At 38.6% G+C, this 12,044-nt stretch overlaps 2 protein-coding genes across 2 annotated transcripts in view; one reads left to right on the top strand and one right to left on the bottom strand.

The window, feature by feature from the left end:
- Positions 1 to 12,044, top strand: part of LOC150085495 (sphingomyelin phosphodiesterase-like) — a 78,685-nt gene that overhangs the window by 18,756 nt on the left and 47,885 nt on the right. The window contains exons 5-6 of the mRNA XM_090374577.1: positions 2,251 to 2,445; positions 11,100 to 11,264. Coding sequence (XP_090230703.1) covers positions 2,251 to 2,445; positions 11,100 to 11,264 — 360 coding nt within the window. The remainder of the gene's footprint in view (positions 1 to 2,250; positions 2,446 to 11,099; positions 11,265 to 12,044) is intronic.
- Positions 1 to 12,044, bottom strand: part of LOC150085496 (protein tyrosine phosphatase type IVA 1-like) — a 170,263-nt gene that overhangs the window by 116,153 nt on the left and 42,066 nt on the right. The window contains exon 2 of the mRNA XM_090374081.1: positions 3,834 to 3,950. The gene's annotated coding sequence lies outside the window, so the exon portion shown is untranslated. The remainder of the gene's footprint in view (positions 1 to 3,833; positions 3,951 to 12,044) is intronic.

Raw genomic sequence — 12,044 nt, 5'->3', positions numbered from 1 at the left:
ACCACGACAATATACTATGCTGCAGGGCAATTATGCCATTACACTCATTATCCTTTATCAGCACGGTATCACACAACCCCCTGCAGAGTGCCATAGTTTGGCCAGGGCGTCCAGACACAATAAAAAAAAGTCCTCTTCAATTGAGACTGTCGTTAGCCGAGATCATGAGGATGGAGTATTCCGGATTTTACAGCATGCACAACATGTAAATTAGCATGTAAACACACGTTTTCAGACAAATATACACAAACGGATATGAGCAACACGCTGCGGTGCCGTTAAATAATAACTTTTAATTTGAATTTGTACGGCAAATCTATCAAGATGGTTACAAGAACGACGTAAGTAACTACAAGCTGGTCAGTCTGACTTCAACACTAGGGGAAATTATAGAGGCAATTGTCAAGGAGGTAATACAGGATCATCCAGATAGAAATGGTCTTCTGGACGACAACAGAGGGAAGACAGCAGATCTTGCAAAGAGATCTTACAAAGGATGAGCTTGCAAAGCATGATCACTCATGAGCTGAATATAAAAAATAACTTTGAAATTGTTCATCTGGAGTTCAGTGAAGCACTTGACTCGGTTTCGCAGAGACATTGCTATACAGGATGGAACATATGAGATCAAAGATAAAATCCTTAAATGGTTTACACGATTGTCTGTACGACAGGAGTGAAAGGGTTTTAATTAATGAATGGGCAAGAATTAGAAGTGGAATCAGTAGACCGCTTCTGATTCTCTTACAGGGGTGATGTGAAAATTTACAGATGATGTGAAGACTAGGACAGTAGGTAATAACTAGCGTCAAGCAACGCTCTCATCTCCTCTCATCTCATCTACTCTCATCAGTAAAGAGTACCTTAAGTAAAGATTTTGTGGTTGTAACCTTTAGGTACAGTGTTGGTCCTTAAGTTTTGCACACCAGTATATGATACAGGCAGATATGAAATTCTTTATGCACTGCAGAGAAAAGCGGCAAAGAAGGCCCATTGTGTTCTGTCGATAACTTTTTGAACAGATGCTTAGTGATAGTACACGTGTTGGTGGTATCACCATCTTTTGAAAAAGTACAGCAGGTTTTTTTCTATGAAGAAATAACCTGCTGTCTCATCTATCAAAAAAATCTTATCCAAAATGTCCAGCCAAGCTACAATGCTTTAGATAGATCAGCTGCAGTGTGCCAGCTATTTCTCCTTAACTTTTTTCATCAACTGCACCACATTCGCTTTATAAGTTAAAACTTCAACGTTTTAACAGTTTTCTGATATGTTCTTGTGAAACATATCAGAAAACTGTCCTACATTGAGCTAATAGCTTTTCAAATAATTTGACAAGATCTTGTTCCAAAAGGGCTTTAATCATTTTGATTCCTTTTTGTGGAATATTAGGCTTGCCTCCAAATAACGTATCAGCAACGATTCTTGTCTTCCAAATAGAGGTTTTATAATTTTAATGCGATGGTCGCAAAACATAATAACAACGGTTCATTATAGGTATATTCGGTTGCACCATTTACTTGTATTCATTACTTATACTCGTAAATGTATATGTCATAAATTTGACATCGTTAAATTTATGTTAATGTAAATGTATATGTCATAAATTTGTAAATGTATATGTCGTAAATGTATATGTCATAAATTTGACATCGTTAAATATATATAATAATAATAATATTTAATATAATATTTTTAATTAAATTCATTAAATTCTTATGCTATTTAAATCGTCTTGCCTTTCACCGTCGAAACTATGGAGCTCTTTGTGGTCTCTTCAGAATCGTTCCTATTCACTCCAGACGACAGCTCCATGGGTCTCTACTTGTCTTCAATATCATTATCGATTCTCCATCTCTTCTTGAACAAGTACAGTACCTTTCGCTGGATCCCGCTTGAATTCTCGTAATAAAACTAATTTCTTATTGCCTGTCCCTCGTACTCAACACTTACTTGGTGGTCCCCAGTTTCATTTCCATCAGTTATTGAATAATTACAACATTGATTTTACACTTAATCCATCTATGTATAAGAAATTTATCCTTACTCTGTTTTCTTAATCTAAATTTTGTATATATTTTAATTCTAGTTTTGTATTGATTATTACTGTTTTGTATTGATTCTGTAACTCTCAGCGTTCTCACCATTATTTAGGGTCTGTGTGCCCTGTGAGTAAGTCTGTATATAAATAAATAAATAAATATCTAGTCATACTAATTTGTCATCTTACTCTTTGTCTTTGAAATTTAGGTAATAAGGGAACTAAAAGCCGGAAAAACGTCTCCTACAATGTGCTTTGCGTGTAAATTTGGTATTGCCCTTCTTGAACATTTCATTGAGACGGAGAAGCCTGAAAATGAGATTACGCACATAGCGCTAACTATCTGCCAAACGCTTCATCTTGATAGCGATCGTGTTTGTCATGGGATTATCAATTTATTTAAGGTAACAATTTTTATATTACAATTACATTTACTTTGATCTATTATATTTTATTAACTGTAAACTGTTAATACTTTATAACAACAGTTAAAAGATATTCACAGTTTGAGAAATTTGGCGCACATTTGAATGGAAGGGCTTCGATTCAGTCACCGACCAGAGGAAGTTCGAATTAAATTTCCCCACTCAAGGCTGATTTTGCCAGTATCAGTAGGTGGTGCAAGGGGTAAGTATCCTCTCCAGGATCAGTTGGTTTGTCCAACCTTACGATGAGATTTTCATTGCGCGAAGGGACACATCAGTTAATGTGCACTTAGAGAAAATAGACCTTTCCCTTTCTGAAATGAAACAGAATGGCTAGCCGGCTGCATTACGTATCCTATAGGCTTTCCTCCAGTTTAGCGTGGGAGTAGGGGAGGAGGGAAGTGCCCGTAAAGACGTGGATGGATAGACTATGTTTCTATCATCATCAATTTCAGAGTGCTCCATATTTTCTTATCTTATACTACGCTATACTCCGAAACTAGTTAATCAAGAATTTGAAACAGCACAAACATAAACACTCTTGTTAACTTTTCTGAAAACATAAATTCTCAATGACTCTGGACGACAATATGCTATTTCAATGCTCTTGTTATTACATTCATTCCTTTCGCAATCTTGTTTATGTGCAGGAGAAATTCTTGCTGCCATGCTTTTGTAATTCATGTAATGGCATCCATGACTGTCAAGTTTTCAACAACTCGTAAACGTTTTTAAGCCTGTCATAAGCAACGAAGCGACTATTATTACTGATACGACTATTATCGTGTGAAAATCAACGTATGGAATATTCTTGTCTGCGGGACCCATGAGAAGAATCCTAATACTTTACTCGAACTGAAATGTAATGCAAATGAAATGCATGAAATGCAAATACATTTCATGTAATGAAATGTCTTGCGACATTGAAACTAAAGGTTGAATTTTCTTTAATCTACGACAGGGTTATGAAATGTCCAGGTATGCCCATGTTTTTTTTCCTCTGCTTTGGAAAAGCAATTTTCCAAATAAGAAAAAAGATCACAAAACTCGTAATCATCATTCTGTCATCATCAATTTCAGAATGCTCCTTATTTTCTTCTCTTATACTACGCTATACTCCGAAACTAGTTAATCAAGAATTTGAAACAGCACAAACATAAACACGCTTGTTAACTTTTCTGAAAACATAAATTCTCAATGACTCTGGACGACAATATGTTATTTCAATGCGAAATTTTTGCTGCTTTCAAGTTTCATTACAATCTCTCTCTCTCTCTGTCTCATGGAGATTTTACATAACACATTATTATAACTGTTAATATGTTCATTTAACAAACAATACATTTGAAGTATGAAAATTGCCTCACCTCTTCTGTAAGTACGCCTCAATATTTGAATGTGAATGATCCGTGAAATGCTAACTTCTTAACAGGACAAGTTATGTTGACAATCATGCCACCCCTCTGCCTTTTTCCAAAGCACTGCTGCAATAAAAACAAACCAAACAAAACTTGGATGTATTCTTAAAACATCCATTCTCAAACGAGCTAGGATAGCATAACAGTATCTTAAAGTATGAAACAATTTTCTGCTACATACAGATAAAGGAAAAAAACTGATTTCGATTAATAATGATAATGTATTTATTTTTTAGATGAACTAATAATATCGGACACGGAATTCCACATAAAAGAGCAAGAATAACATTAAATTTAATTTAATCAAATAATTTACGTAATTTTATCTTTATTAGGCATCCCTTGATATTTCAAGATCATCATTTAAAGGAATAATTCAAAATTCCTCAATATTTTAAAATCATGCACATTTTACCGAATGGATTGGAGGTGTCGCGGCACACTCCCCTGTTCGAAACTTAGACAGCCTACCTATCCAAGAAAGATATAATTAACCTCCTGAAATAAGTATTTATCGTACCAAGCCTTTTCAAGTAAATAAAAATAATGTAAATATTTTAGAGAGGAAAAGTTTTGTCATGTGTAGCATATACGATTTTCAAAAGCTAGTATGGAGAAGAAAAACGGTCTATTGTCTTCCAGCAATGAATAGGATAAATAATTAATATTATGGAAAAGGGGATCCAAACAGTTGAGCCAATCATGACCTACTGCAATGGAAAACTGAGTGGATCCAGCCAAGCTAATTGGGGACTCTTTTGGGGAAAACGTACACTGCCCTACCGTTAATATTCGGAACATCATACACAAAATAACCTTTATTTAAAGAAAAACTAAAAACGTGGTGCTGTACCTTTCCTTCAGATTTCATGATAATAGTCATGACAGTAATGGCATATGATGGAAGCAAGCTTATATAGCATCAGCCAAAAAAAAAAAAACCTACACAGTTCACCCATCCGTACCTTCCAAATATGTCTACTTCTTCCTTGAATTTATTCATCCCATCTGCTTCCACAACAAATGGAAACCTGTTCCAACAATCAACCACCTCAGCTGAAGGAAAACTTCCACACATCTATCCTGCAACCATCCGATCCTTCCTCAACTTGAATTTATGCCCCTCATATGTGTAGTCTCAGCAAGTGGAAGAATGCCATTAACATTCAGCTTACTCAATCTATTCAAGGCTTTAAACACTTCAGTCAGATCTCCTAGCAGGTGCCTAGTCTCGAAATGTTGAAATTTGCAGAATTGAAGCCTTTCTAGGGTAAGGATCACCCTTTTGTAACCTTCACCAGTCTGGTTGCCCTTCTCTGCACCCATTCCAGCAGATCTACATTCTCACAAACAACTACCACAAACAGATCTACATTCTTCCTAAAGTGAGACCTCCAGATCTGTATGCAGTACTCAAGCTGCTGCCTAACCATGGCCTTATACAATGGGATAATCACCTCTTTATCCCTACTAGCAAATTTTCTGTATATCATTGACAAAACCCCTTGAGTTGCCTGGCAGCATGTCTCCACTGCTCAGAGATTTTCGTGGCTGACTGCACAATTACTCCCATGTCTTTTTCATTTTCTACTACACTGAGTGTAGTACCACACAGTTGATAAATTATTCTGGAGTTACTGCTACCGTGTGCAGTACGTTGCATTTATCAATGTTAAACTTAAACTGCCATTTCTCAACCCATCAAACAAATTTGCCTAGATCTTGTTGCAGTAGGTCACCCCGGGCTAGCCAGGTTTGGGTTGCCTGCCTGGCAACCCAAAGGTCGCGGGTTCGAATCCCGCCTCGGGCTTGGATCCAAGTACTGCAAAAACCTTGGGAGGTGCATTATGGTCACAGAAGCCGATGCGCCAACAACTACCAAAAAAAAAAAAGTAGGTCACCCCGATGACTGTCGTTAACCATTATGGAATTTATAGTTTCGCCACTGCAAGCTTGATTATGTGTATGTGTGTGTGTGTGTGTGTTCTTCTTCGGTTTGCTGTTTGCTAGAAGGAAAGAAAAAAACAGGATTCTGAGAGAGCAGACCATGCTATCCTCGTCAGAGACGGACTAACCCAGAAACGATGTGAAAACAGCCCATAAAAGTTCCTTATGCCATTGATGGGACTCAAACTCAGGCTTTTTCCATATGGTGTGGAAATGCGGCGATTATAATCACTGTTCTACACACGAAGGCAAAGATGGTACTACAGAAGTGGAATCGCAGAGGTTTACAAGTACATAGTAATGATGTGGAATCGTTCATCTGTTTTAAGCAATTGTGGATCACTTTTAGCATAGGCCAGATCGACAGAGATAAACCAATATCCGCATTAACAATATCCAAGAAAATGCCAAATCTAGCGATGAGCAGCCGTCACCATTTCTGTAAATCGGTCGTGTTAATTAAATATATAATATCTTTATTGCAATCAACAAAAATAAGTAAATTTTACATGTATGCCTGATGCAATGCCCATAACAGCAAAAATGCTAGGGGTTTAACAGAGAAACGAACTAAAATTCTAACAACAAAAAAATTAAGTTGTAAACGCATGGAAACATTTTTTTTTTTTAAATATAGGAAGCAAAGGCTGCAGTGGTGTTTGAGACAATGCGATTGGACTGTAGGAAACTGGAAACAAGTACAGAATTGTTGTCATATGAGTCCCGACGTAATTTCTTTTGTACACTGAAAGGACAGAATTCATGGGATATCTGGTTCCTGGGCAACGCGACGCTGTCACGCCTTTCGCTAGTGGACGAACCCACCGCTTGGCAGGTATATAGGTACACTGCATCACTGAATATCACTGTATTCACGTAGACGGTAACCGACTTTGAAAAAGGGATGATAGTGGGTGGCCGACGCATGGGTCACTCTATCGCGGAGGTGGTACAGAAATTGCACTGTCCCAGTTCGACAGTATCAAGAGTGTATCGGGAACACGCCATTTTCGGAATAACATCTCATCATGGACAGCGCTGTGGGCGAAGAAAGGTGGTAGATGAACGTGGCCGTCGACGTCTGTCTCGCATTGTTTCAACCAAACGGAGAGCGACAGTGGCACAAATCACCGCCGACTTCAACGAGGGAGGTGCCAGAAACGTCTCCACCAAGTCGATCAGACGATCATTAGTCGCAATAGGTTATGGGAGCCGCCGACCCACCAGAGTCCCATTGCTAACGCCACGACACAGGACTCTACGCCTCAACTGGGCAAAAGAACATTGGCATTGGACCTTGGATGATCGGAGACGGGTTTCCTGGTCCGATGACTCCCGTTTCCAGTTATTTCGAGCGGATGGGAGGAGCGTATCTGGGGGAAATCGCACGAAGCTGTGCACCTGTCATGTCAACAAGGAACTGTTCAGGCAGGTGGACGGTCGGTAATGGTCTGGGGCGTGTTTAACTGGCACATGTTGGGACCTCTGGTACGTCTAGACGCATCTCTAAACGGTCCAGGTTACGTGTCCATCCTTGCAGACCATTTGCATCCCTTAATGGTCATCGTGCACCCACAGGGAAATGCACTCTTCCAGCAGGACAGTGCACCTCCCCACAGAGCCGTGGTGACTAGAACATGGTTCGAAGAATGTTTCGCAGATTTTACCACCATGGAATGGCTTCCCCGTTCACCGAACATGAACCCTGCGGAGCATCTTTGGAATGCTGTGGAAAGGTCCGTTGGAGCTTTGGATCCTCAGCCCAGGAATGCGACGGAATTATGGACACCTGTGCAGCAAGCGTGGATGGAAATACCTGTGAAATGCTTTCGTGAACTAATGGACTCGATGCCTCGCCGTGTGACTGCCCTTATCCGGCCGAAAGGTGTGTCTACCCGTTACTAGGTAGTATACCATGGTTTTTGCCCACTCAGTCTCATCAAAGAAGCAACTGGGTTTTTCATACAAACAAAGAAATACAGTTCAAGGCTTAGACTTAAATGGATGTCAGATGAAATATTGAGACACGTGGCACAGAAGACCAGTGAATGGAACACATAAGTGATCAGGTGATACAGAAGCATATGATGTATATAAATTAGCCTATAATCATGTCATAAAGGAGGTTAGGCAAGCTAAGGCAGACTATGAGAAGTCTCTGGCAAAGAATGTAAAGAAAAGCAGCAAAGACTTTGTTTTTATATAAACAGTACAAGGGGTTGAATTACATTGAGCCACTTGTTTGATGTCTATGGGTTAACTTTGATGACCCTGCTCACCTTGAGGACAAACTTGAATAGGTATTTTGTATCTACATTCAGACATGAGGAATTCTTTAGGGAACGGGATGCCAGAAGTTTATCAAACTCCAATGAGGATCTAAATGACTCTGATAACTTGAAAGGAAAGTGGAGGAGAAATTGTTGCGGATGGTCATAAAAATGGCACCTGGGCGGATGGAATCCATCCAATTATATTAAAGGAGGAAACAAAGGAGGTAAACAAACCCTTAACCATAATTATAAGAGATCCTTGGATTCAGGGAGGTCCCTATGGACTGGAAATGTGCGAATATATTCCCAATTCATAAAGGGGATCAAAAGGTCACATGAGTAATTACAGACCTGTTAGCTTAACGTATGTTCCAGGGAAAATATTTTCCAAGGAAAATAATGGAATCAGTGGTTAAAGAAGTAATGCAGGACGACCATTTGGGCCGACATGCAATTATACTGCAATCACAGCATAGAATTGTCAAGGGGCGGTCTTGTCCAACCAATCTGATAGGTCACTATGATGCAATGGTCAAGGAACTGGATGCAAAAAGTAATTATTTTGATATCATATGCTTGGATTTCAGGAAGTCTTTTGATACTGTTGCACATAAAAGACTGCTGTACAAACTGTAGTAATGTGGCATTAAGGGCAAGTTACTGCTATGGATAAAGGGACAGTTAAGAGGAAGAAGACAAAAATATTTATCAATGATATTGATGAAAGTATATCAGGCTTAATGTGTAAGTTTACAGATGATAGAAAGATTGGCAGGGTGGTTGACCACAGTCATCAGGGTGAGCTACTGAAACAAGATCTAGGGAAAAAGGGGTCGAAAGGCTAAGAAATGGCAGTTGAAGTTTAACATTGATAAATGAAAGGTACTGCACGTGGGTAGCAGTAACCCCAGTGTAAGTTATCAACTGCGTGATATTACACTCAGGCTAGTAAGAGAATGAAAAAGTCATGAAATTATCTGAGCAATGCAGACATGCTGCCAGGACAGCTCATTGAGTTTTGTCAATGATATACAGAAACTTTGGTAACAGGGATAAGGAGGTGATTATCCCTTTTGTATAAGGCCATGGTTGGGCCTCTTCTCGAGTACTGTACACAGGCCTGGAGGCCTCACATTGGGAAGGATGTAGATTTGCTGGAACGGGTGCGAAGGACAACCAGATTGGTGGGGGGAAAATAGGGTGCTCTTACCTAGAAAGGTTTCATTTCTAGGAGGTGATTATCCCTATAAAAAAGGGATAATCACCTCCTAAGGTTTAATTTCTACAAATTGCAGTGTCTCGAGACTAGGCACCTGCAGATAGATCTGATTGAGGTGTTTAAAGACCGGAATGGATTGAATAAGCTGAATGTTAATGGTATTCTTCCACTTGCTGAGACCACACATGAGGAGTTTTAAATTGACATTGAGGAAAGGATAGTTGCAGAGAGATGTGCGGAAGTTTCCCTTCAGCTGAGGTGGTTGATTATTGGGACAGGGTTCCATCTGATGTTGTGGAAGTGGATGGGTTGAATAAATTCAAGATAGAACTTGACAGCCAACCGGGCTAGCCGGGTGGGTAAAATGCCTGCCTGCCTGGCAACCCAAAAGTCGCGGGTTCGAATCCCGCCTCGGGCTTGGATCAGTGTACAAAATTCTAAAACGTTGGGAGGTGCAATATGGTCACAGAAGCCGATGAGCCAAAAACTAACAAAAAAAACAACTTGAAAATTCTTGGAGGGTAGGATGGATGAACTGTTTTTTTTTTTCTTTGGCTGATGCTATATAAGCTTGCTTCTTGCATCATTTGCCATTACGCTTACTACATGGGGAGTTGGCCTGCTGATACAGGTATGGGCCTTTCCCTACGTTGCTGGCACGACGTAGGTAACGCATTATTTCCCAGTACGTCTAGATAGACCTCAGCATTCATTGTTTTATCCAAAATAGCGAATGGTTCCAAGCCAAACCATGAAAAACAGCACCAATCCATCAAACTTCGTTGTCGGGACGATACACTCCGGCACTAATTTTCTCGGGGCATGCGCCACACAAAGACGCGATCGTCAGACCTAGACTATGTAACCTGACTCGTCACTCCAAATCACAGATTTCATTTGCTTTGTGAATCAAGAATGGCAAGTCTTAGGCAAAGCTACACGGCGTCTGGCATTATTAGTGGTGATTTGTGGCTTGTGGACGGCTGCACGACCGTGGTAACCCATTTCATATAGTGTCCTGCACACTGTACTGGCGCTGACATGTGTCCCAATCGGGTCACTTGACGGCCTACGTGCGTGCTGCGACAACATCTTCCTGTTTAAACATCAAATTCAAAAATTTAAGCCCAAATACGACAAAAAAAGTTCCAGAAGACAAATCGCCTACCCTGCTATTTTCAGCTTAGCGTAAGCAGTTAGCATGGACATTGTTAATTTGTGCAAAGCGTGAGGTGGAGAAACATCTCATGCGTAGTGCAATTTTTTTTCTCAATTTAAAATTTAAACCAACCTGTGCGCTTAAAATACCTAAATTTAAACAACGCCGATATACTTTTGGAGAGGGTTTACTATGTTTTACGCCTAGCAGGATTCCACAGTTCTTCAGGAGAACTGTGGAATCCTCATTGTGGAATTTCACGTTTCTTTTAAAGATTAATAACATCTGATATACAATATTTACTTTCATCCATAATTAACTACATTACAAATTAAGAATTCACTGTAGCTGCTCCCACAATCTTAAAATGTAACGTTAAAAGAAATTTGAAAAATAAAACTTCATTGTAATAATTTCGTTTCTTTTTTTTTTTTTTTCCTCTCTCACGCAACAGGAGATTATTTTATCCATATGTTTTCGATATTCTCGGTCTAAATTATTAACTTTTAAATTAAATAGAAGCAATCAGCTTCTATTTAAATCGGACAGATACTTTCTGACTCCAATTTATAAAAATCTTAATTCAACTAAATTTGTAAACGGGCTTTCTCATTTAGGACGAAATGATGTATATTTTCCGGAAGAATACTTTGGGTCCTCAAGAAGTATGTGGAGTATTATTAGGAGATGACTGCTCACATGTCACTTCACCTCTTCATAACTGGACGGTTCCTTTGACTCTTTTCCCAAAGCCTCATTTCAGACGTCCGCTTCTTCCACGGGTAAGTAACAACCATCAGTTCCTTAAGAAGTGTGTGTGAGTGAGAGAGGGAGAACAAATACCTCAGTATTTGAAAAACAATAAATAACAAAATTATCCACACGACACTAATTTACATGTATCCGATAAAAAAATTAAAATTTTTTATTTTCTTCTTACACGCCGAAATGCCCTTTAACAATAAGTATATGGGAGGGATATATATATATATATATATATTAAATATATATATATATATTTAAGGCATGAAGGTACTAGAGCCATTAAAATACTCGTAGTAAAATTTTAGAAAGGATTTGACCGTTTTCTGTATATAGCTTGCCTAAAATAGATGAATACCATTATTATTAACTTGCAATAAAACATTTGGAGGATTCAGTTTGTGTATTATGAATAAAAGATACTAGTATAAATAAAAGATTTCCTCAGATTACACTCCCGCCTAAAAGTTTGGAATCACAGCATATGACAACAGTTTTCGTTAAGTTATTTTTCAATTAGCTATGACAATGTAAGGTAATATATACAAAAAAACAACACACTCCAAAGTATTTTAATATTTTTTTATTAAGTAATGAAAATTTTACAGCAAAAATATTAAAATGATTAATATTAACAACTATACTGGTTTTTCATCAAAATATCCTACACGATTTTATCACTGACTTACACAGACGTGACGTCTGTGTAAGTCAGTGATAAATTTTATAATAGCGATTAATTAATTTTATAATAGCGTTTTGACTATCATTATTCCAACCATCTGCAAGGTTTCCATAAT

The sequence above is a fragment of the Mastigoproctus giganteus genome, chromosome 5 (genome assembly GCF_048544385.1).
Source record: "Mastigoproctus giganteus isolate SK-2022 chromosome 5, ASM4854438v1, whole genome shotgun sequence".
In the NCBI taxonomy this organism is placed as follows: domain Eukaryota; kingdom Metazoa; phylum Arthropoda; class Arachnida; order Uropygi; family Thelyphonidae; genus Mastigoproctus; species Mastigoproctus giganteus.
The sequence above is the reverse complement of the archived record's forward strand: the minus strand, read 5'-3'. Positions and strand labels throughout refer to the sequence as shown.